General features: G+C 36.4%; 1 protein-coding gene across 2 annotated transcripts in view; it reads left to right on the forward strand.

Annotated features, from left to right (window-relative positions):
• Window positions 1-25,526, forward strand: part of ZNF407 (zinc finger protein 407) — a 350,620-nt gene that overhangs the window by 16,782 nt on the left and 308,312 nt on the right. For both annotated transcript variants that reach the window (XM_076330088.1, XM_076330089.1), the window contains exons 2-3: window positions 8,893-13,707; window positions 19,549-19,663. In XM_076330088.1, the coding sequence (XP_076186203.1) occupies window positions 8,928-13,707; window positions 19,549-19,663 (4,895 nt within the window). In that variant the 5' untranslated portion in view covers window positions 8,893-8,927. The remainder of the gene's footprint in view (window positions 1-8,892; window positions 13,708-19,548; window positions 19,664-25,526) is intronic.

Consider the following 25,526-nt stretch of genomic DNA (forward strand, 5'->3'; position numbering starts at 1 on the left):
AATACAAATATATGCAGATATGTAAACATACATGTTTCAATGAGTATATATTCTAATTGATAATAATATCAGCTGTCATTTCTGTAGATATGCTTGCCAAAGAAACATGTAACACATTTCTGTTTGATCTGCTTTTCTCAGATGAATTGCAATTAATTCCTTGTGTGCAGTGGCCACCAGGTGTCATCAGAATGCTTTTATTTTTATTAATTTCTCCTTTTCTTTAGAAACATATGTACACTTTGTATTCTTCTCTGGAAACTTTGTTAACCTACCACACAAATAATCCTAACTCCTTATGTTACCTATTCAGCCAAAAACTCATGCAGCTCTTTTCAGCTGAGCTACTTGAATAAGCTGCTGACAGGAGGAAAACAAGACGCACAGTAACACTGAGAAGCGTGTGCATATACACACAAATTATTACATGCATTCTTTGCCCCAGTCATTCAAAAGATGGAGATAGATACAGTAAGCTAAACCATGTGGGCCTGGTTTACCTTAGTAGAATGTCAGTAAAGAGCTACAGGCAAGGCAATTAAAATGATTACTCAGAAAATACTAGTATTTAAAGCATGTTGAATTGACCTTTCTATCTTCTGCCACCCTTCCTCCTTTTTATGCCTTTTCTACAGTTTTGGTGTCCTAACTTAACATTAAACATGTTTGTTTTTTTAAAAATTATTTATTTAGCTCTGGCTGTTTGGCATACTTGCATTAAATGTGGATAAAACACATCCAAACTATTATCAGCCTACCTTTAATTTAAAATGGTATTGGCTAGGTTCTTTTTTTATCTTCAGTGAGCTATTGCTCAGTGAATAGCTGTGTAATAAATAACTGGAAAATGCTCAATATCTTCTTTTAAATTTTTTTGTTATATAAAAAATGAGAACATTTCAATGCAAAACAATGCATTTTTTACACTCCCCCCCCGCCTCACTTCTCTGCAGTTTTTTCTAGTTCCTACTTCCCTTCTGCATCTTGATTCAACTTACTAAAAAACAGAAAAAGTGTTCTGGGCTGTCAGCTGGCAGAGAGCTGGCCATTTGTGTTGGCCTTTTCACCTGTGCTGCTGCTGCTACCCCCTCGAGCCTGCTCATGCTGCGTTAGTAGACAAATGTGTCCCAGGCTGTGATGACGGAGGCTTCTTGTTGCTTTTCATGTGATACGGTAGTATAAAACAAGGGGCCAACAAAGCCATCTTTTTTGTTGTCTTTTAGGTTTAATTTTGAGCAAAATTTGATGAAATTTCAGTAAATCTTGGCAAGTATTGAATAGCAGTTTAGGAAATTCTTACTCCTTATGTCTTAAAGGAGTCAGGGCTTTTAGGACCAGGTTTCTAGGGAAAAAAATTACAAGATCCAGTTTCTAAGTAACAGCAATTTCAACTTAGTGTTATCTTTTGCTGCCAAAGTGCAGGAAAAAGTTGAGACTTCCAACATTTTTTTTCAGGTGTCAGTATGAGATGGTGCCTATGCACTTCCTCTGATGAATTCCAGTGTGGTCCACTATACATAAGAGGGTCCCACAGCCTACGGTAGAAAAGAGATTCAAATTGCATTTACTTTTTGCTTTTCTCTAGCTTTAATTGGTGAAGTTGGTGAGAATTGCATCTCGCATGAAACCATGTCATTCTGAGATTTCCCACAAACTGTGGGACTCATTACTGTATGTGAAAAATGAACATTTCTTTCCTGTAAGTTTCCTTCATGGACCTGATAAATTCTCTAAAGTGTTTTGAGACTACTTAAACAGTGCTTTTCATCCATAAATATCACAGTGCTATACGAATACAATCTTTCCTGGATCCTCAGAAGTTTCTGTTGCATATTTTTATTGCTATTGTTATATGTATGCCTCACTCTGGAAACAGTAAAAATTATTTGAATTTACAATTCAAAAATATAGACCTTTTTAAATTTTCAAAAATTGAAAATCTGGGGGTTGTTCAATACTTTTTAGGAGATACTAGTGCATTTCCTCTTATTCTCTGTCTTAGACATGCCTATTGATTCTGACAGCACTTGAAATGAGTGTGTATCCATGTCTTTATTTTTTGACTCCCTCTTGAAAGCTGATCTAATTGGTGGTCATTGCTGCATTTAGCAGCATTTGGCTGTTTCTGAAGTGAGTGGATGATGGACTAGGGAGCCTTCCCTTTTTCTCTTCTTTTTTTTGGGGGGTGTGTGAATTAAAGAACGTATTCTTTATGTCAGGAATTCATAAGAACTTCCTTTATGTTGGCAATTTCCTACATACACCCCCCCCCAATGACTTTCAGTGCTTTGGAAGCAGAAGCAAGAAGGATGTGAGTCGTAATGCAGGGTGCATTTCCCTGTGATGCTGTTACAGTTCTTTCTGATGTCTGCGAGAAAATGAAATTAATGGGTACAGATAACTTGCCATTTTCAGTGATACTCAAGTGATGACTATCAGTGGGCTTTTTATTTTGTTACTTTAACTATTGTAGATACATCAGTGTGGAAGTTTCAAAGTCTTTAGTCTTTGAAAGCCTGTAGCTTGTTTGGAAGTCTCCTGTGGAGGTTCTCGTGCCCTAGGAAAATGAATGGCTTTACATGAAGAAGAGGCTCACGATGTAAAGCTCGAAGTTCCAGCATTCTTGAGCTGCAAGGGAAAATACATGTTTGTAATGGTTAGCATCAAATACTCCTCAAAATACAGGTAATCTTTGTTCCATTTGAACCAACAACCATATTGTCTTCTGTATTCCATTATTGAGGAGACTATTCTCTTGGATTAGTCTCTCTGAAGGAAGTGAGGTAACTTTGTAAGGCCATAAGGCAGACCTATGATTTGATTTAGGAAGGATGTTATGCCCTTGAAAATAAGAAGTTGTTTATTTGACAGAAAGGTCATATGTTGAGATGAGTTGTTCACATTCAGTTTTGTGCAGGCTATTTAAGGAGCTCATTAAAATGATTTTGCTTCATTGTATCCATGATTTCACTGAAAGAATTAATTGTCTGAAAAAGGGGAATTTTTACTGGGAAAAAAAAGAAACTCTGTTTTCCATATGTCACATCCTTTACAAACACTGCAGATTGGGTATTGAATACTTGGAGATGATAATCCGCTGACTGAGAAGTACTTTGGGAATTCTAATGCCAGGATTAGCATAAAAAATAAAAACCAAAGTGGCATTTAGTACTTGTAAATATACTTTCTTTGGGTTCTTCTGTACACATCCATACCCTTTCCCTTAAAGAGCTGGCATATGACCAAAATGAGAAGTAAATAAAAATGTATTGAACATCAAGTTAAGGAACTTTGCAGTTCATTACAGGTTTATGGATCATCACTAAATTGCTTGTCCTTGTGGTCTTAATTTAAGATTACTACTTTCTAAATTTCATCTGAGGATTAGGGCAATCCAAGTCTTACATTGAAAATCTTAACTGCACTGTCTCCACCTTTTCGCATAGAGGAATTATATACTATTTTTTGGACCAGAGCAAAAAAAAAATAGAGAAAACACTCAATCAAAATGTTCTCTACTTCCGTCAAAGAAAAGATCTTCTGTCCGCAAATGACTGATGCTTTTGTATAGATCTGTAGCAAATACTATATCAATATACAAAAAAGCATTGTAGGAAGAATACAAAAATCTCTGTTGTTATCTGGTAAAAAATGATGGCGGCAGCTCAAGAAGTGGTACTTTTCTCATTTTTTGTATTTTTTTTCTTTATAGGTAGTGAGATGGTGCTGAATTGTGACTGTGGCATGTCTCTTAAATTAGATTAAATTTTGAAACAAAAACTCCATGATTCTGACCATTTGGAAATCCCAACGCATGAAAGAGCAGAATTGTTAGCTATATTGGTTTCTGTGACACAGCCAAAGTATTGTGTATTGCGCACTTGTAATTTAAAAATATGTGTGTCCCCTCATATATTTTGTAAAGATTTGGATATTTGGCCTATGCAGATGTAGCACATGTAACATAAACATTTTGCTTTTGAAGATCTCAAAAGCATGTTTCACTTCTTTCGGATACTTGGAAAATTATTGAAGAAAAGCACTGTGTTAAAGTCTTAGCTAATATTTCCAGTAGAATTACTGAGCTTAGCTTTTTCTGTGCACAAATGGTGAGGCCACAACAGGTTTCTTTCCAAAACTTAGGAACAGCAGCGTGCAGCAAAGAACCTTAAAATGTGTTAGGTAATGTATGACTGTCTCCAAGCAGAAGAATTTGTTAACCTGAAGCTAATGTGGCAAATTAATTTTTGGTCATATCCTTTAAGAATCTGTTCAGCTATACTTGATTTATATGAACATTAACAAAAGATTTATGTTACAAAAAGTCAACCCACTTTTGAGTTAGAACAGCTTCATTCTGAACATCAAATATGATGGTAAGAGAGAGCTGTTTGACAGAGCTGGGTTTTAAACTACGGAAATACTGAAGATTTGACTGCTGTCTGCTTAGCTTGGGCTTGATCCTGTGCTCTGGTGGTCTGCTGTGTCGTACCTGGCGATACCATCGGTGCAGTCTCAGAGCCTATATAAATCCTTTCTGGTTTATTTATGCAGTACATTAAGTGGTGATGTATTGTTGCGCTTTAGAGATCTGTTACTTGTAAAAATGTAACTGGAATCTTTAAAAGGTGAAGGTGGAAGGAAAAGCACGAGAGGTTGCATCTTGCATTGGTTTTAGTCTTGTTGTTCCATGAATAAGGTAGTTCAAGAGCTGTTCTTCTTCACTTCTGCTATATGAGTTTGCCAGCATTACATTGATATCAAAAGACTTAGTCACACTAATAAGTAGGAGTTAGACTTAAGCATGTGCTTAAGATGCCGTGGCTGCAGAGGGTTACTTGATACATCTAGAATGTGTTTTTGGTTACCAGTTGATTTAATCAAATTCCAGATGCTGATTCTTTGCTCCTGATGACGATCCCTGTGCCAGACTAAGGTTTGATCAAAGACTAATTTTGCAAAAAGAAGCCCATTTAACCTTATGTATCATGTGGCCACTGGATCTGTACAAACTCGGAGTGCTGCTGCTGCCTTCTCTGATGCATCGGTTTCCATATTAATACCAACTGTAGGCTAGCCCTTAATTAGTGTAGTGGCTTTGATGAGAGCAGAGGTGAATTGGCTTATGCAGGCTGAGGATTAGGACCACCCAGATTTGTGACTAGTTTGTTGCTTTGCCATTGTCCTCCTGTCCTGTGGCAAATCTGAGAAGGGGTTTTCAGAGGAGGAGCTTACAGCAGAGGAAGCACTATAGGCTCCTTTTGCCTAGAGGAGGCTTATGGTATGCTGAATGCATCCTTCAAGTAGTGGTAGTCGTTTGTCCAATAAATCCACGCAGGAAGCTGAGAAAGAGGTCTGCCCACAGCTCCCTTTGGGTGTGAGGCACTACTCTCCGATCAAGGAAGCTGAGGCATATGCTACTGATGCTGTGTTATCTGAGCAAAGATCATAGTGGGGAGAAACAGAGACATGGTTCAGTGTTGTGGTCTAGGTCATGTCTGAGATGTGGAGAACTGACCACAGCTCAGCAAGTCTCTGACTGTGGTCCCAGCAAAAAGTAGTGACAATAGGCACTAAGTGTCTACCTCAGAAGACGTGCTCTTGTCCTACAGGCAACTTTAAGAGAGAACTAAAAGAAATTGAAGGCAATTTAGTTCCTTAGATTAATTAATATAGAGGTGACTTTAGAAAAACAACAGCAACCGCCTCATAGTTGTTTTCTTTCACAGAGAATTCTTTCTGGATTATGGTTTCATGCTGGTGCATACTCCCATGTAGTGATATTTTGACACAGTTTATATGGAGGTGGGACAGAGGCAAATCTAACTCTGGGAAGGGCGTGCAGGAGGAGATTATTTTCATGAAAACTCAGATGCGAGGTAGAGATGAAACTGGTAAATTTACAACATTAATTGTTGCTACACCTAACTTGTGCTGTGCAGCCGAGGAGCTATTGCCTTGATAATACTTGTTATTAGTTGTGGGGAGAGATGTGAGGCTGTTGACTTCATTAGGAGTACTGCCTGTAAATGAAGCAGAGTGCATCCCTTGTCTGTGTGCTAGAAGTTTAACATGAAATGAAGGCAGAGATAAGTGTTTCTATTTACTGTTGACTTGGAGAACTGGAGGAATTATGCAAGAAGGCTGGGGCATAAGGTTCCTTTGCATATTTGTATTACATATGTGACTATTTTAATTTCATACTGAAATTAGTGGCAGCACGTATGAGATTTGTGTTTTGCATTTTTCACTTGCCTAGCAACTAGTTTGTAGTTGTGACTACAAACAGTTTACAAAGATAAAATAAGGGAAATACATTTTTTTTTCCTAAACACTTGAAAAAATCCTTAATTGATGCAATACAGTTGAGTTGAAGACAAGGTTGGATGCCAGAACTGGGTTTGCAATCTGGGATTTTTGGTAGAGCACAGAGCAGGATGAACTTCTATTGAAGAGTTTGTGAACAAATGCCGAGAAGTAAGGCTAAGCCTGCAGACACTGTATGCAAATAATCAGCCATCTTTTCTGAGGTGTGCGGGTGGCTAGTGGAGATGAGCTGAATCTGCACTGGTGTGGCAGAAAAGGCATGTTCTGAGACTGCTGATACCTGCCTGTGACAGCTGGGAAACATCCACCTCTGGTGATTACTGTATCTCTGGCTGAAAGTGGCTTGCGATTTCTGTCAGAGGTTGATCTAGGTGTGACAGCACTTTAAGGTTTAAATCAAATTATAGGATGGCTTTAAATGGGCATGAAGCGTGTCAGAAGCGAGTATGGTGTGGAGCCACCAGTCCCCTACTTATTAATAAGTCTTGAATGTATGAATTTTTGTCCATGGAGAAACCCCCTAATTATCCTCATACAACCTTGATAGTGGAAATTTCCAATGCAGGTATTAGTTCACTGCTGGACAGGTTCTCTGATAAATCAGATGGTCTGAGAGGAAAGTATCCTATAAAGAAGATGGAGAATTGGTTTGAGATTGCAAATTGTCTCGCACAGAAAAGAAAAAAATGCTGTTCTTCCCCAGGCCATGCAAAGGAAGAGTGGTCAGGTCTCAGTGCTGGGCTGGGAACCTGCTGTGGAGGTGCAGCAAGGCAAAGGACCCGCGGCTGCTGCGTGCAAACAGTTAAGGATGGGCTTGTGGCACTCATCACTGAAGTAATTTCTTGGTATTTCCCAAGTTATATAAATAAAGCTGTACTGCAGTTAAACAACATAATTTTTATCTGATCTTTTTTCTGTATCCCAAACAGTGCTCATAAACCTTTTCAGGGTAAGCTTGCACTTCAAAGGCTTCATCCTCCTCTGCTATTAATTGCTGTAGCATTTTTGAACATACGGACAATATGCTGACTTACACCAGCTGAGAATATAGACCTGATTGTTTTACTTCAGACTAATTGTGATAGTTTCTACTATGGTTTAGTGAACGAAGAAAAATAATAGTGTATAAGAATCAGAAAACCACAGTTAGAGAAGCAATATCTGGATCCTCCAAAGGGCTGTTGTGATCTAGAGGTGGTTATTCTCTTGTTATTTAGGTATAGCTAGCTTGGTATAAGTTTGGTCAGTACTTTAGCTCAATGAGAGACCTACAGTTGAAAAACTGTTCAATGTATGCAACTACTGTGCACTCAATTCCTTTTAGGCCTTCCATAAATTATTATTAAGCAGAAAAGCATTTTTTTACTTCCATAGGTAATAAGTACAACTGATTTGAGTATATTTCCCCAGTTTAATACTTTCTTACTTTGTCCTCAAAAATAAGCGTGGGTTTTTTTTCTTTTTTAGCATGTACTTGAATAGTTCTTTGTACCCTGCGTTGTCTGTATCAACATTGCAATTACTTAATCTTGTCAGGAAGTACTTACAATTGTGGTCATGGCCTCATTCAATGGGTAACTGAACAAAAAACTGAATACTTGGATCTGCAGCAAATTGATGTTTAAATCATAGTGTAAAGCACATAGATAAACATTTAGTATTTAATCATCTGTTAAAATGAAATGCATTTTCAATTCTCAATTGCTTCATATCAAAATGAAAAGGTAATAAGTGTCAAGATTTGATTTCCCACCCCGATCCCTCTTATAAACTGTGTTGGTAGCATCAGTTTTCTAGTGGTGACATCTTTTTGGGAGCAGGAAGGTCACACTGGGCAGCTGAGCAAAAGCTTTTGGTAACTGGATTTGGACAGTTAGAGTTTGTGCTGCCCTTCTCTGCACTGTTATTATTTCATTACTCCCCCCCCCCCCCATTGGGAAATGAAGCTTCAGAGGATATTTTAGGCATGATGGGGAACTCTACTTGCAGCATATTCTTTTAGAACATGGCTCTATTTGTGTTTTCCCTCTTTCTCTTTAGCAGGTAATCTAAGCAGAGGAAGGAAAAAAAGCTTCATACTTATAATGTTTCACATTTATGTTGGCTTTGTTTTGCTTGTTGCTGCAGTCATGGTCATTTTCTCCTTGGAGCTTTTAAATTTGGGAACCTGGATTTCTAGTTCAGGAAAAGTTGAACATCCTATGGCCGGTTCCCTGAAAGCTGTTAGTGTTTTGTGTCCTAAAAATGCTTCCAGAAACAAAGGTTAGGCTTGTCTGCTCAAGTTTAAGCATGTAGTAAATTACTTGATTACACTAAAACTATTGAAGCTAGTGCTCACTCACACGGTGCTCATCACGGTGAGAGCTCTGTAACCAAGTGCCTAGAAGTTGGTTTGATTTTTAGATGTCATAAGTTTAGACACCATGCTGAAAATGTAGCCTTGCATCTTTCATTGTGTCTGTCTTCCTGCCATGATTTTCATTTGCTGTATTGCTTTTTTTTGACTTGAGTCTTTTAACTTTTTGTTGTGCATAAAAGACTAATAACAACTCTTTTGTTTTATAGGTACTAAGCCAAATGATCTACAATTGATAATATCAATGTTAAGAATGGATGGGGAGGAAAATAAGAAGAGAGATGATGTTGATGAGAGTTTACAAACTGAGTTGACAGAAGAATCCCGGAGAAATACATCAGGAGAAAATGCTGGATGTGACTCTCTGTCTCAGCAGAAAACAAGGCTTGTATCAGATGAAGTGTTCAGGGACCTTGAAAAGAAAAGAAGAGAGAATGGCACAAACAAAAGGGCACTGTCAGGATCACCAAACCTGGATGTTGTTGAAGCAGACAAACCTGAAAATGTCTCCAGAAAAAGAAAGCGGAGTTCATCAGAAGACGTGAAAGATAGTGAAAGGAAATTGCACAAAGTTGTAGCTGGAGAAGCAGGTAGTATAGTAGTTGGAGCTGTAAAGAAGGAAGGAGTCGCCAGTTGTCTTGGTGATGACATATTTAATTCAAATTTCCTCTGCCTACATTGTGATTTCAAATGTGCTGATGGTGCCATATTGAAAATTCACAAGGAAAATAAACATTCACAAGAGGTGCCAGCTGCTGTTCCCGAGAAGTTATCTTCTTCAGAAGAAATCAGTGTTGGCTATACACTTGGAAACATAGACAAAGATCTTAAAGTCAAAATGAGTGATCAGTGTTTACCTTCCTGCTCTGATATGGAAAAACATGAACGAGAAAGCCCCTCTAAACAATCCAAAGAGCAAACATGTCCTCATTGTAGTTCCACAGCTGAATGTAGTTCACCATTACATATGCATGTTAAGCAAGATCATGAGAAATCCAAGATATTTTCTTGTGATCTTTGTGGTTTTCAGAGCGCTGAGGAAAATCTCCTAAATTCCCATTTCCTTGGCAAGACGCACCTTCGACGCCAAAATCTTGCTGCACGGGGAGGATTTGTACAGATATTGACAAAAAAATCCTTTAAAAACCAACAATCTACTGCAACCAAAGAGAGGAATGTCAGAGCAAAACCTGGGGCCAGTAAATTAAGGGCAAGAACTGCTGATGCAAAAGAATTAAGTGTTCGCAGTGCACTGAAAGGCTCAAAAGTAAGCTTGTCTAAACAAAATGATGGCACTGAACGTGTTGAAATGATACCATCTTCAAATGTTCCCACTGAAAAAACAGATACTATGACAGAAGAAACGTTGCTTTCTTCTGGTGTAGAAGGAGATTATGAAGTCCATACTGAAAAACTAGAAATACCAGGACCCTCAGAAAATATCTTGCAGAAAACAGAACTCCCTCCAACTACCAAAAAGCTAGTTAGCAGTTTAAACATGACAAGGAGATTTGATAGACCAGAACATAAAAGAAACGTTGTCTTGTTAAGGTCTTCATTTGGACAGAGTAGGTCTTTTAGATTAAAAAGGCAAGTTAAAAGAAGGTACAATTTGTTGGGCAATAGTAAGAGAGGCAAGTCTGAAACTCAGAGAGTACACATGAAGCGTATCTCCAGCACACATCTTAAACCTGGTGATTCAAGCCCAGAATTAGAAACAGGTGCTAAAAGTAATTGTAATACTACTTCAGAAATTCAAGATCTTACTGAAGATAAGCCAAATACCTTTTCTTCCAGTACTACAGATACTAAAGATTCTGACGTTAAACTTGCTGCAGATCATGGTGTTCATCATTCTTGCATTGATTGTGGTCATGTTTTTCAGAACAGAAAAAGTTTGGAAATTCATGTTGCAAAGCTTCATACAAAAAGGATCCAGTTTCATTGTCAGATGTGTAGTTATTCCTCTGGAGTCAGGGAAGATATGAAGCAACACTGTCAGGACAGTAAACACCAGATGGGTGGTTGTAGCTTTAATTGTCAACTCTGTTCATTTACCAGCTTGAATGTGATCAGCCTTCAAAGCCATATGAGTGAAGCGCATAATATGTCCCATAGTTGTCCAACTTGCATTCTTTTTTTTCAAATGGAAGAAGAGCTGATAAATCATCAAAAAAAAGAGAAACATGATGGTTCATTATTTCAGCAAGCTACTGCATTGAGTAACAGTGATCAGACCTTGCAGGTGGTACCTTATACTGACTCAGTATCAAACAATAGCCAAAATCTTGCAAAGGAAATGGAAGTATCAATGAAAGCAAAAACTCCAGACTCTTCCTTCATAAATCACAGAAACGAACTGAAGCATTCTGTTCTGAATAAAACCCAATTTCAATGTAAAAAGTGTTTTTATAAGACAAGATCTTCCACAGTTCTTACGAGGCACATAAAACTCCGACATGCACAGGAGTATCACTTCCTTTGCAAAGCATGTAATCTCTACTCACTGAGTAAGGAAGGAATGGAGAAGCATATCAAAAGAAGCAAGCACCTTGAAAATGCCAGGAAAAACAACATTGGACTACGTTTTGAAGAATGTATTGAAAAGGTTTGTGTTGGTGTTGGTGGTATTAAAACAGTGGTGGATCCTTCCATTTCTGGGAGTGGGAATACAGAGTCAGATAAAGGAATTATACATGTTTCATCCTCTTCTGTGGAAAACATATCAAGAAATAAGGAATTTGTTCCACTTGATCAAAAGATTGGTGAAAATGAATTGGTTTTAGCTAATGCACCCAAAAGAGGGAAACCCAAAGGCACTATTTCTAGGACATGTACCCACTGTGGTCTTTTGGCCTCCAGTGTTACAAATTTGACTGTTCACATCAGACGAAAGCACAGTCATCAGTACAGCTATTTGTGTAAGGTTTGCAATTATTACACTGTAACCAAAGGAGATATGGAACGCCACTGTGCAACCAAAAAACACAAAAGTCGTGTTGAAATAGAAGGACATGGAAAACAGAACTCAGAGATCATCGTTAGCCCTGAAGGAGATAATTTTGAATCCATGAGCAAGAAGGTTAACAGTCCCGTGACTGCCTTGTATGAACATGTTGAGGATGGTAGCCAGTCATCAGATCTGGAAAATTCTGTCTTAGACAATCAGGAAGTTGAGCAAGGAGACGCTGAGCTAAAAGTTGTAAATGCCAGTAGGCTGCCAGATTTGGAGCATACTAGCAATCCATTAAATGTAAACCAACATCTATTTCTGGAACCAGCAAGGGTTACTCAAGATGGTGACCCATGCTTCCGGAGAAGAGCAGTGGGTGCAAACGACAACAAGTGCATACACTGCAGCTTCATTGCTCATTCTTCTTCTTCTTTAGAGCTGCATGTGAAGCGAAAACATACAAAACAATTTGAATACTACTGCATGGCTTGTGACTACTATGCTGTTACTCGCAGAGAGATGATTAGGCATGCAGCAACTGAGAAACATAAAATCAGGAGGGAATCTTACGTTTATTCTTCTTCTGGGGAGGAAGCAAACACAGCAAATATCACTAAAGAAGGCACTGCTTTGTCTCAAGAGGAGCTCCATCGCAGTGCAGGAGAATCAAAAACTGTTTCAGGTGAAACGAAGTGTGCCAATGATGCAGCAGAAGGTGATCGCATGAGTAAAAGCTTAACTGAGTGTACTGTCTTAGATGAAAATGCATCTCCAGGAATGCCTAAAGGCAGCAGTTCCCAAAATGTAGTAGAAGGTGAACTTGAAGAGGAGTCTAAAAATGGAGGAGAAAACCTTTCTTGTGAAGGATTCCAGCAAACTCCTCAAAAAGATAAAGTTGTTAAACTTGACAAGGAAGTTTCAGTTAAAGAAACAGGTACTTGTGAGTTGCAGAAAAGTAGGCATGGTCAGGAGCTGCTCAACTCAGATGGTGATTGCACTGCAGAAAATCAAAATAGATCAAGCAGCACAAACTTGAATTCCGGAAAAGGGGAGGAAAGCTTGGAAGCAAATAGGGAAAACCCTGAAGCAGAGTGTAGAAACGCAGACAATCTCAAAAAAATATCACTGAAAAAAAATAACCCACTTCTGCTAACCCTTCCAGAAAGAAGTAGTGCAGTAGAGCAATCCAATTTTGCTGGAACCATTGGAGAAACAGTACAAAATATACATAGTTTAGAGGGTGACAGAAGTTTCAAAGAGGATCCTACTGGGGAAGAGGAAGAAGCCCTTATGGAAGCACAACATGAAGCAGAAGTAACTATAAATAACAGTGTGTGGGAGGCAGATGGCTCAACAGCTGAGGGCATGCAAGAAAGTAGTAATGAGGCTTCAGGAACAGTTATCAGTACTGATGATAAAGGAAAGGCAGTGCAAAATTTTGGCAAGTTTGATTCTTCTATAGTGAGGTTAAAAAGCCATCAAGATGGGGAGGCCACTGACCATTCTGCTGAAGGACAAATATCAGGTGGAGTGAAAGCTAGTGAGCTCACAGTGAAAGCAGACCCTTCGCCAAGTGGTGGGAAAAAGAAGTCAGAAGGAATTTCCCTTGGGGAATCGACACGTATTCGCTGCGATGACTGTGGTTTTCTAGCAGATGGTTTGAGCGGACTAAATGTTCACATAGCCATGAAACATCCTTCAAAAGAAAAACATTTTCATTGTTTACTCTGTGGAAAATCATTTTACACAGAAAGCAACCTTCACCAGCACTTGGCCAGTGCTGGGCACATGCGAAATGAGCAGGCAAGCGTGGAGGAGCTGCCCGAAGGAGGCGCTACCTTTAAGTGTGTGAAGTGCACGGAGCCCTTCGATTCGGAGCAGAGCTTGTTTCTCCACATCAAAGAGCAACACGAAGAGCTGTTGCGGGAAGTGAATAAGTACATTGTGGAAGACACTGAGCAAATAAACAGGGAGAGGGAAGAGAACCAAGGCAATGTCTGCAAGTATTGTGGGAAGATGTGTAGAAGTAGCAATTCCATGGCCTTCCTAGCTCACATCCGTACCCATACAGGTATGGAAACTCTCTTTGCAAGTGATCTCTTTCAAACAGAGTCAATTATACCATTGGTCTTTTTCTGCTGGTTAATCTCTTTAACGTTTCTTATGAACTGGCATGCATATTGCCTGATGAGCCCCTGATGAAATTCAGAATTACCTAGAGGGATATGAAAATACAGTGACCAAAGGGCAGAAAATGTAAGAGCATTTTAAGCGCAGTCACCCTTCTGCTTTTTGTTTCATATAGAGAGATTTCCTTCCCTTTAATCTAAATTGCAGCTATTAACTGGTTCTTAAATTTATATAATGAAGCAGTGGTGGTGTGAGAGAACAATTAGGTTCGCTGTTGTTGGATATCCAAATTGTTTATTTCATTTAATTTCATTTCAGTTACACTTTCAGCATTACATAATGCTTCAGGATAGCCATTTGCTATTACATCATTCCTAAATAAATACCAATAAGAAGCATCAAGAGGTTTTTGTAGAAGTAAGTTATGGGAACTGCAATTGGTCAGCCTTTTTGGAAGGTAGTATGTAAGGCTGATGTGATGCACAGGGATGTAGCATCTGATTTAGTTTCTGTGCTGATCACACTTTCAATTCATTTTTATGTTTAATTTTAAGTGGAAAATTTAAAAACATTTTTGTAGAAAAATGCATAAGCTGCAGTTCTAAATTTATGTAAAAATTCACTGCGATGTTTCTATAAACCTGCCATACATTCTTTATTTTAAATAGACAGCTTTTCTAAATCACTGAGCTCTGCTTAGACAAGTGGTGTCTCCATGGTTGAATTTATGAGTGGATTTGAATAATAAATTCACATTTCAATGAACATATTTTCATTAAAACTGTAAGGTTTATTTTACTGTACTTTTAAATAATGGCTTATTATGGAAGCTATAGTTTAAATTCATGCAGTATTTGAAACTTAGTGCATGGTTACAAGGAAGAGAACAAAAAGGTAAGAAAAAAGAAACATAAAAGAATGGTAATTCCTGGCATAATCCTAAAATAGTTTTTTAAGGTTTTTTATGAAAAGGCAAGGGCGTGACTGGACAACAGAGTTTAAAATTAATTTTGGGGAACATGGGCATTGTATTTCAAACCTTTCAAAGTATTTTACTGTAACTGCAGTATTCATGTATACCAATAACTCACATACTTAATACTTTCAGCATTACTTCTATCCTGTCAATAACATAGTTATCTATTGCTTCAACTAATATCCAACTTTGAATGCAGTGTTAAGTCTTTAGAGGGACGCTCGTGTTCACATGGTCAGAACAGCTGTATAAGCCCTTAATATGCCCTCTTACGGCAGAAAAAACTGAATAAAACTAAGAGGGAGGATGCTAATGGAGCTCTCTTTAGAATTCTTTATGCAACTGTCTGGTCAAGACATGTTGCTTATAATTGATGTGTCCATTACTTGAATTCTCTTGTAATTATAGTCAATAAGTCTTGTAAATGTGTTAAAGCTCACTAAAAGCATACAAATTCAAGAACAGAGTAAGGCTAATAATTTAAAATAATCAATGTAGGCATTTCAGCACTTAATTTCCCTTGTGTGTTGATAGCTGATCATTCTTAATCCATTAAGATTTATTTAGTCGTTTACAATGCAAAATAGGTTTGCACTGGTCACTTGTGCCATTTGAAAATGTCCACCAGGTTAAGTGCAGAATGTAGTCCATTAGTCTTCCTTGACTATATGTATTAATTGCATTTAAAATCAAGTTAATGTGGATGTGAAAGTGAGGTAACTATCAATATATGACAAAGCAACCCTACTTACGTAAGTTACATCATTGATTGTAATGTTTAGTAAAAGTTAGTGTACTTTTTAACATCTTGTTAAAAGATGTTAAAAGGTCTTATCATGAAGTATATTTTTATTGTGCTTTTGGATGGCCCTAAATATGCAAAGCAGTAAAAGAATACATTTTATTTTGCAAATCATTTTTCAGTCATGCTTGCAGACGGGGTATAGAAGGGTTACAAATAGAGTTTTATCTGCCCTCTTTCTCACGGCACCTTTAAAGGAAATGCTTTTCTTACGCTTTGCTAATTCACATAAATAGTAATGTGGAGACTTTTATTAATAGTTAATGGGAAGAAGGCTTTCTCTTCCAATCCATATTTTCATATTTGTGATTTCCTTTGTGACTTACAGAACTTTTTCTTCCAATCTGTATCACAATGGATGCAGTTGAATAAGAAACAAATATTTTTGGGTTATTGGGAGTGGTGGCAGAGGGAACTGACCTACTCCACCAACTGTATATACACTGGCTTATAACATTGATGAGGCAAAGTACAGTATTTCCAGCTTCCCATCTGTTCCAGAGTAACACCAGGTACATAATAGGAGCAGAGCTGCACATTTTCCCATTTATTGTTATGATTATGAGCTTTTTAAAAAAAATCTTTCTTCAGCATCCAGATGTGCATATATATGTTTATATATGTATGTATGTGTAACCATATCCAACTCCTTGCCTTTTTTTAAATTGAGTAATTGGTGATGGGGGGGCGGGAAGGGAAAGTTTTAGAAAGATACAACTAATGATGTCCATTAATAGAAAAATAATGTTTCAAAATACCGTTAAATAACGTAGGAGATTTTCACATTGCAAATGAAAGGGAAGCTTTGCTAGAGAGGAGATAACAAGTAAGTCCATCACATGTTGACAAGTGAAAATGAGGCAGTGTAAAGAAAAATAAAAGGAGTAGTAGAGGTGGAAGACTTTTTAGTTCACAATTGATGCAGGTCCTATAAACTTAATTAACAATCAACATCTGAGGAAAAATCACCTGCAACCATATCATCTTTGTTTATTTCTCATCAGATTTCTCAGTTAATGGGAGTTTTGCTCAATGTAAATGCGGTATCTTACTCCCCACGTCCTAAACGTAGGAGGAAATGGTATGATGGTATTTTATGCAGCTCTGCTCACTTTGCATTGGTCCTGAGCTAGGGACACAGCTATGCCTGCAGATGCAGATGGTGTTGCCTTTGGCTGGCTTAAATCTGAGGCAGTGAATTTTTCTTATAGTTTTGAGTCTCTGTTGTCTTAATGTAAAATAAAGACTATGAACTCCAGTCTTCTCTGTAAAACAGTAGCATGGTTTGTCTGTCTGGCTTGAACTCTTAAATTTAGTCTATTTTCAATTTGGTGGTTTGTTTTTTTTTTTCTTTCTTCCCCCAATTCTCTTGTTAAGAGCCTTGTTGTTTACTGCTACCATCAGAAAATGTACACTTTGTTTCCATGCCATAACTTGTGGGTAAAGTAATTCTGTGGCGCTTTTTTTTTTTTTTTAAAGTCATTTGGTTAGAAAGATGCTATATTGAAAGTGTTTTTCTCATTTTTCTGTGAACTAAAAGCCAAGTGTGAAACCAATAGTATCACATGTAACACAGCATATGAGAACCATTAGAGTTTGTGATAATATAGGTATGGCTAAGAAATGGTTAATTGCTTCAACATTGTTTCAGATAGCCTTATGGTAAATACAGATTTTTTGCCCCATTAGTTTAACTCTTAGTCTAATGCCTTCATCTGAAGTATAAAATTTTGGCTTGTTCCATCCAAGAACATACTGGAACAAATTTGGCACCAGCAACCTAAAAGGGAGATGCATGGCTTTTGTTTCAGGTGATAAGTACTGACTGGAGCCTGCCAGCACTTGAATTTTCATGGAGTTTAAAATGGAGATGTTAACAGATATTCAGCTCTGGATCTGAGAAATAAATAAAAAAACCTCATGGCCTCAGTGATTTTTGGATGAGAGCAGTCAACAGAATAATACATTTCTGTATTGTCAGCACACTGTAGCTACGATTGGTCTGAACTCGAGTTTTTCACAAAGGATTCATGTAAATGGAAGCCAGCAAAGGTCTTGTATGGAAGCCCTGCAGGACACCTGCAGTAACAGAATGAGGAACGAATTTACAATTTAGTCAGTAGGAGAGAAACTAAGGGAACATAGGATTGGATCCACATGGTATTTGAATTCTGTGACAAAAAAGAGCAGTATAAGCACCAATAGATTTAAAAAAATCCTTTCCGACTGTGGCCTTGATGTTATTAATTGTGCAATTAGTCTTTAAGATCATAAGTTAAAACATCAACTTTTAATACTCTTTTATTTAATGCAAAGATAGGCTGTTTTTTATTTGCATGGGTCTCTTTATGGAATGCAGTGTTGATTTGAAATGTCACCAAATTAATGATTAATTTAGCTTTATCAGGATCATTTAAATAAACTGGGGTTTTTCAGTGTGATTGATAGAATGTGATTGCTGTTAGCTGCAATCTCAACCTGCTTTTGACATTTAAACATATAAAGCTGACTAGATATAACCATTCAGGTGCTAAATATATTTTACATCTACTTCCAACAGTAGAAATGGAAGTATTAAGAGATCTGGCTTCATTGTCATTGAACTGTGAAATATTCAACCTTGTCTGCCCGTGCTTAGTACTGTTGACTTTTTTATTTCAGTTAGAAGATTAAAATTAATGCTTCATTTTTCGTCGGCTTTTGGGAATTAAATTGAAATTTAAGACTCTAAAAATTTTTACTAAGATCCTCAATTTCACCAATGGATTCTTGGAGGATATTCTGTTTTCAAGGGCAAAGCAAAAAGGTTCATTGATCAAGTATGATATAGTGCAACATCTTTCTTATCAGAGCTCTTTATGTATATTTATTAAAGATCACATATTTCATATTATGCTTAACTGTATTAGAAGAAGTACTTCACAAAACATATACTAAACATAATATGGAGACTCTGTGACCATATTGTACTTACTTTTAACTGCGATCCTATGATTTTGATTTATTGATTTAAGGATTTAGCGGTCAGAAAATTGGAAAGTGCTACAGCATGCTTTAGAATGGTGTTGCTGCGTAATAACATGGGGACTGACATGTGCCCAATTTAACTATTTCAGTAAAAAAAATAGTTTTTCCATCCTCGAGAGAGGGTCACTGTTAATTAAGATAGACAAATAATTTGACTTTTTGCTGAAATGATGTGATACAAGAAATAGGCTGGTATTTCTTCCTTGGAGAAATAATTTCAGAGTTCTTTGGTCTGCAGTAGACATTTAATATTAAAGTTTGTTCTTGAAATAAATAATAGCCAAAATGTCAATACTTCTGGTTTGCAGAATAATCATAAATTCTTGACCATAAAACAGTCATAAAGGCATAGTATTTTATCCACTGTATATTCATACATTGCATGTCATTACAATAGCTAGGTGATGAATCATTTTCTGTGTGTGACAGAACAAATCTGAAATACCAATGCTAATGTGAAATCTATTCAAAGTCGGAAGACTTGTAAAATTACTTTACTTTAAATATATTTGCTTAAAAAAACAAGTACATTTTGCAGTTTACACCAATATCAAGCCACTTTAAGACCATTACCTGAGCGTCAGCATTTGGAAATAGGGAAAGGTGTAGAACAACTTTTGACGTCTTGCTGCCTTAAAGGTTATCTACCTACTATATTGGCTTCTCATTTTAATATTTTGTGGGGTTTTTTAATAATAATAAAAAAAGAGTAAATTATTATTAAAAGTTAAGTGAGTCATTTCCGCGATCTTGAGCTTAAGGAAACTTTAATGAGTAATGTATAGTATATACCTTCTGTGTCCTGGGAGTTACAAATTTATGTACGAGATCCTTTTTTTGTTAGGCAAAAATCTCAAACAGGTTAAATGTGGGATAGGCTTTTTTAAAGGTTATTTTTCCCAGGATTTTTTATTTCTTTAACCGTGGGTGATATATTATTCTAATTCAACTCATATCTCATGCTAAATTTTACTTAGGATCAAAGCCATTCAAGTGCAAGATATGCCACTTTGCAACAGCTCAGCTCGGAGATGCCAGAAACCATGTCAAGAGGCACCTTGGGATGAGGGAATACAAGTGTCATGTCTGTGGGTGAGTAAATTGAAACAGTCTCCACCATGGTTAACCAGGAGGAGAGTACAGGATATGCATTGTTTCAGAATTGAAAACTGTGATGTGAGCAAGAGTGGCTAAAATTATGCATGCATATCCTCCTTTCCATTGTTATGGTAAATTCCTTAAATACAGTTATGACATTCTTTTCCCACTTCTAATCCTGCACTGAAGATGAGCAATTTTATGGGCTACAAGGTCAATTTGAACCTGTAATCTGTAAATTGACTAAATTATAGGATGTTCATTCACATTGCCAGGGAGAACTGTAAATTCCATTTAAAGACATAAAAAATATATAATATAGACTTTACTGTGTGGGGTTTTTTCTTTTGCTATACTGTTATAATTTTAGTACCATTAACAGATTTCTGGACTCCATTAGGGTTTTCATTCTTTACAAAAACAAAACAGAAGACTGATTTTTCAAACAAACGGATCTAAAATATTGCAGGCATAAGACTTTAAAAATAAATTGAAGTCTTTTATGTATGCTTGTGTTCTTGTTTGTTAGGCAAAAAATCTTGTTTTTCTTTTTTACTTAACCGTTATTTCCTCAGAAGGATCGTTCATAATGTTTAATTGTCCTTCAAATGTGTTGCATTTAATAGGAGGCATTGAGACTCCTTAATGCAAAACTAATTAATTTAGCAGAAATGTTTAAAAGGTTTTAAAATGCCATGGCATATATGGTACATCATAGGACATTCAAAGTTGGATTTTAATACCCTAGTTCTGATTAAAAATATATTTTAATGTTATTATGCTGGAGAAATTAACTAATATATGCATCATATAAAAACATTTTACTCAAACCTATGTAACCTGCTATAGCAGTCTTATGGCTAATGTGTAGAACAGCACAGGTTCAATTAGATGATGCAGTGCACACATGAATGGTGTGGTGTGGTGTTGGGGATAATATTCAGCAGGAGGGGGTTTTTTAGCCTTAGTATACCAACCTACTGCAGGACAAAGTGAGTTACACATTTTGAAGGACAAGTGAATCTTCAGCTGAAGATGCAGCTGAGTGATTTTCACTGATTCATCTCTCTGTTTTTCAAATAATTTTGCATGCAGCATTATGAGATACTTTGGATGTTTTTACTCACTTAAGAAAATTAATTGCTGACTTCTTGAAACAAGAAATGAAAATGTATGAGCCTAATTCTTAAGTCCACTGCATATCAGTAGTAGAATAACTTGTGCTACTCTTCATTTTGCAGCATGTTTAAAATGAACATTGTGCGTGGTAGGCTATTTTATGTTGTTTGAAAAATCTTATTTACTATGTCTGCTATATGAACTGCTGAGAATTTGGCATGGAAGATAGTTAACAACTACAGATCCACAAAACTGTTTAGCTAAGGCTAAGCTCTGTTCTTTAGAAATTGTCAACAAACTTGACAATGGTTTTTTATTCAATTCCCTGTTAACTTAAACTGAAAAATCATCATATCATTTAACTACGTTATTGTGAGAGGAAAAGTAAAAAAAGTCTCAAAATAGCTAATATCTCTTATAAAAAAGAGAATTAAAATGATTAGGATTTGGCACAGTACCTCATTTTTTCAAAATCTCATTCCTTCACTTCAGGATTGACATGTTCTTAGAATCTGTCTCAGAAATTACACAACTCTCAGTTGCAATTCATGACGGTTATGCAAGAGAGAGAGCAAAACATGTATGAATGATTTAAACTGTGGACTTGAATGTTAGTCACTTTGCGAAGCTGATTGCTTACTGTATGTTGCTGACATGTCATACCTGGTAGCCAAGCAGGTACTCATTTTCCATTTCTGTGTAGTATTGTATAGCTAATTTTCATCAACACCGTGAACCTGCGCTATTTAGATATGACAAAACAATCACAAAAATCTGATTTATATACCTGTTTAAATAATCATCACATTTCACTTAATGTGCACCAAAACTGTATTGTAAGAATTATACATTAACACTGATTTAATTGGAAAAGACATTTTTGTACTGTAGCTAACAGTCCTGAAGAATTGAGCAGGATTTGAAGGAGGAATGACCAGAGCAGTTTGAACTGTAGTCCAAATAATGAATATGCCATCCTTAAATGTGGAAGAAGAGAAAAAAGTGTAATAGCCTGTGCTGTATTTCTGCTATTTTAGTTGAAAGGATTGGGTAGTGTGTAGGTTAAAAAAATAAAGTAGCAACATAAAAAAAAATAAAATTGCCAGGATTGGCTATTGGATTAGTGGCACTACAGAACATTGGTACATTAACACCACTGACAATGTCAATTCATTATCATTGATGGCTAAATAATCTTGGAAATGCTCAGTGGACCTATTAGTTCCTGAACATAAGCAGCTCATGCTGCATTTCTTCATTAGCTTTAATTGCTATAAATTTTACCTTTTTAAAAATCATGCTTTAAAAGGTGAAGTGATCTTTCAGGAACATTAACTCTGTAATTTTGTCACAAACAGAAGGTCCTGCACTATGTTTTCTTTTCTGCAGTAGTTAATATTCTATCCTCTGACTTTTAGATTCATAGTAATAAGCCCTCTGCTAGTTGCGAGGATAAATTGTGTTTCAAAAGCTTTTGAATCTGCTTGGGCACTTTTTAAAGGTGAAATGTCAGTGCAACGTAGTGGTGTAGTGTGGTCTCAAAATACCACTTCTTTTTTTTTTAAGACAAAAATTCTCTGGAAATTTTTGTCTTTAAAAAAAAAAAGGCAAAAAGCTATATCTGTGGTGGTGTTTTAGGAAGGGTTTGCTGTGTCTCAATTTTCCAAATGATCCTCATATTTACATGATACAAAATACACAATATATAATTCACTTAGCTGTTGAAAAAGGCAGTAATTTTGCTGTGTTGTTTTATTTTTTTTTAATTGAAGTTCAGGGTTTGTTTTTCTTCAGCTGCACAGCAGAAACTACATGACACAGAAATTGGACATCACTAATGTTTTAACATTTGGAATAAACCGTCTGCTACTCATTTCCTTATCGCAGATGTGTGTTAATTGTTTTCCTTTCCATACCCATGGCTGTAAAATATATCACATTATTTCAGAGGTGGTGTCTATTTTCTGCGGGTAGCAAACTGCTGCATATTTGAATTTAATATTTGAAAGTCTGGCTCTGAAATTGGCTGATACCCTGGGTTAGACAAGCAAATCTTGGTTGCCCAGCATTTGAAATTTTTGTTTCATTTGCCAGTGAAATGCAGTGAAAAGGCTTATCATGCACTTTTCAAATTTTATGCCTCAGGTAGAACATGAAAAATGCATTGTTCTGCACTTGAGATTTTGAACAGAATTTATAGGCAGTGTTTGATTTAAAAATGCATCTACTATGCCTTTGCCTTTTTCTTGCCTTTGCTTTCAGAAACAGAATTTTTGGGGATGTAGTTACATGTTTCAAGTAAGAGTGGCTGCTGCTTTCTTTTTTTTCTCTCCTTTATGACTTCTTAAAAATCTACTGAGGAAGATGGGTATAAGGTAGGTTTGGATTTTTAGGAAAATTTTCGGTATTTAAAACATGCACATAAACATTTTGTGTTACCTTCCTAAAAATTGAAAGGACATTTGTAGTAATGTCTTTATTATGTTTATTCCATCTATAGTATTCCCTATATAGTAATCAAGTGCTTTAAGGAACAAAAGTAAGTATTTGTATACACAAAGGAATTTGGAATGGGGTGGAAAAGGTTGGGGTTTTTTCTGTATTTTGCTGAAGCAGTTCTTTCTTACGGGGTGGGGTTTTTGGGGTTTTTTTTGCTTTGTTTTGGTCTTTTGGTGGATGGAGGTATTAATCTTTTTTACTTTCTGCTCCTCAGTTCTTGATTTGCTTTGAAACTCCTTTTTGCAGTTAATTCTGGAGATGTCATAAGATGTTCTGCCAAATAAGTGTTTTGCTAAATTCGGTTATTTTTTAAAGCCTCATATAAACAAGCTTTGAGGGAGTTATAGTGTCCCAAGCATGGAAATAACTTCACTTTTGCTGCTGCTGTTAATGCTAAGAATAGTTCAGAGGTCTTGATCTGTATAAAGTTCAATATTTTAATGACCCTCGTTGCTTTGAGAATGTCTAAAGAAAAATACTCGCCTGTATTGAGTATAGTGGCTAATAGATCTTCATACTTTATAGATAAGAATGTGCTTTAACCAGCTGCATCAAAAAATTGGCTGCACTCCTGTATGTTGTGTTCTCAAAAATCTTTTAGATTTTCAGATTTTTTTAACTGATTACTGTTAATGTCAGGCTACTTTTAGTGAAAGCCTGCTCTTAAGATTGCTTTTAGCAAGCAAAAAAGACTTATTCATAAATTTATTGGTAGGAGCAGGAAAAACATTATATTTTCAAGGATGCCTTAATGTACTGTAATATAAATTAATTATTTATACTTGTGCCGTTTGGGAAATAGAAAGTTGCTACTCTAGTAAAACTATTTTTGTGTGGTATTACCTAGTTTTTGTGCATTAGAAGGGATCTCTGTGTAGATGATTATAATGTCACTTTCTGACCTTTGCAGCTTGAATAATTGTAAATCATTGCTTCATAACGTGTCAGAGAATGTCTGTACTAGGCAATTAAATGGCAGAATATAATAGACCAAATTATTGCCTGTCATGTTTTCAACAACACAGTTAGTATTTGAGTTACACTTAATCATTACGTGCATTAGCAACTTCATTGGAATCCAGCTTCAGGCTGAGCATGAAATACATTACATTATTTAAACCTCTAATGGTAGAAGTCATTTATTTGTGTTGAAGTGTACAACATGCAGAGTTTCATAAAGCAAGGAACACTTGAGAGCTTAATTTATCCAAATCAAAGTCTAAATGCAGATAAACACAAGTGGCAAAAATTAGTAATTTTTATAGGCTGGAAATATTTAAAAATACATGGTTGTGGGTAATTGTAGGCAGCAGGAATAAATTAAAATCACTATTTTTAGTCAGCTCTTGAGAACTAACTGTTGTATACCTAAATCATCAAATGCATCATGAAATTGCATTTTTGAATGAACAATTAATTACACACATCATACCTACAGATGTGTCCAAACAAAAAATATGTATTTTGTTCAGCTGTTTAGATCAGAGATAAGTGCGTGTGAAATGACTGTTCCAGATCCAGCTATTCTGAGTTTCTCTATCTGCATTCTGCTGTTTGGTCCTATCATACACTTGTGTCTACATTTACTTCAGTGAAGAAAATGAGGTGAGCCTATGTAATAGCTTTCCAAACTTGCACACACTTTTAAACAAATTAATAAGAAAATACTAGGAAAATATGTCGAGTAAGGTAACATATGTGTTATATTATCTTGCCAATTTTTGTTCAGTTATCTATCATTTTATTAGAGTTGCAAACCTGACCTTCAGTACATAGTCTCTATTTTTAATATTTAAGAAAACTGCTTGAAATGGAAGCAATTTACTTTTATTCAGAAAAGCTCCCAGCGTCTTTAAACAGCTGGTATGGATCCTACGGTGTGTTGCGTGAGACTTTCTTGGCCTGGAAGTCTGCCACGGAGTTGGCTGGAGTTAAAGCGAGTGAGTGGGAGACTCGGGTACAGGCGGTGGAGGGACTCTTCTGTTTGAGACTGGTAGTACAATTGATACAGAAAAGTCAAGACCGACTTTCTGACTTATTAAAATGTGGTTTTAGCAATTCGCATGATAAATTGGATTATAAAAATGATTTAGTTGTACTTGATGAAGAGGGAAGGTATATAAGGGACATACTTGTGAGAGTACATGTTTGTATTTGAATTGGAGATAGTGATTCAGACTAATATCTGTGCTGCATGCAATCCAATTCAATGCACTTCCAAATGGTAATTATCAAGATG

Source organism: Aptenodytes patagonicus, chromosome 2 (genome assembly GCF_965638725.1).
Source record: "Aptenodytes patagonicus chromosome 2, bAptPat1.pri.cur, whole genome shotgun sequence".
NCBI classification, from domain to species: Eukaryota; Metazoa; Chordata; class Aves; order Sphenisciformes; family Spheniscidae; genus Aptenodytes; species Aptenodytes patagonicus.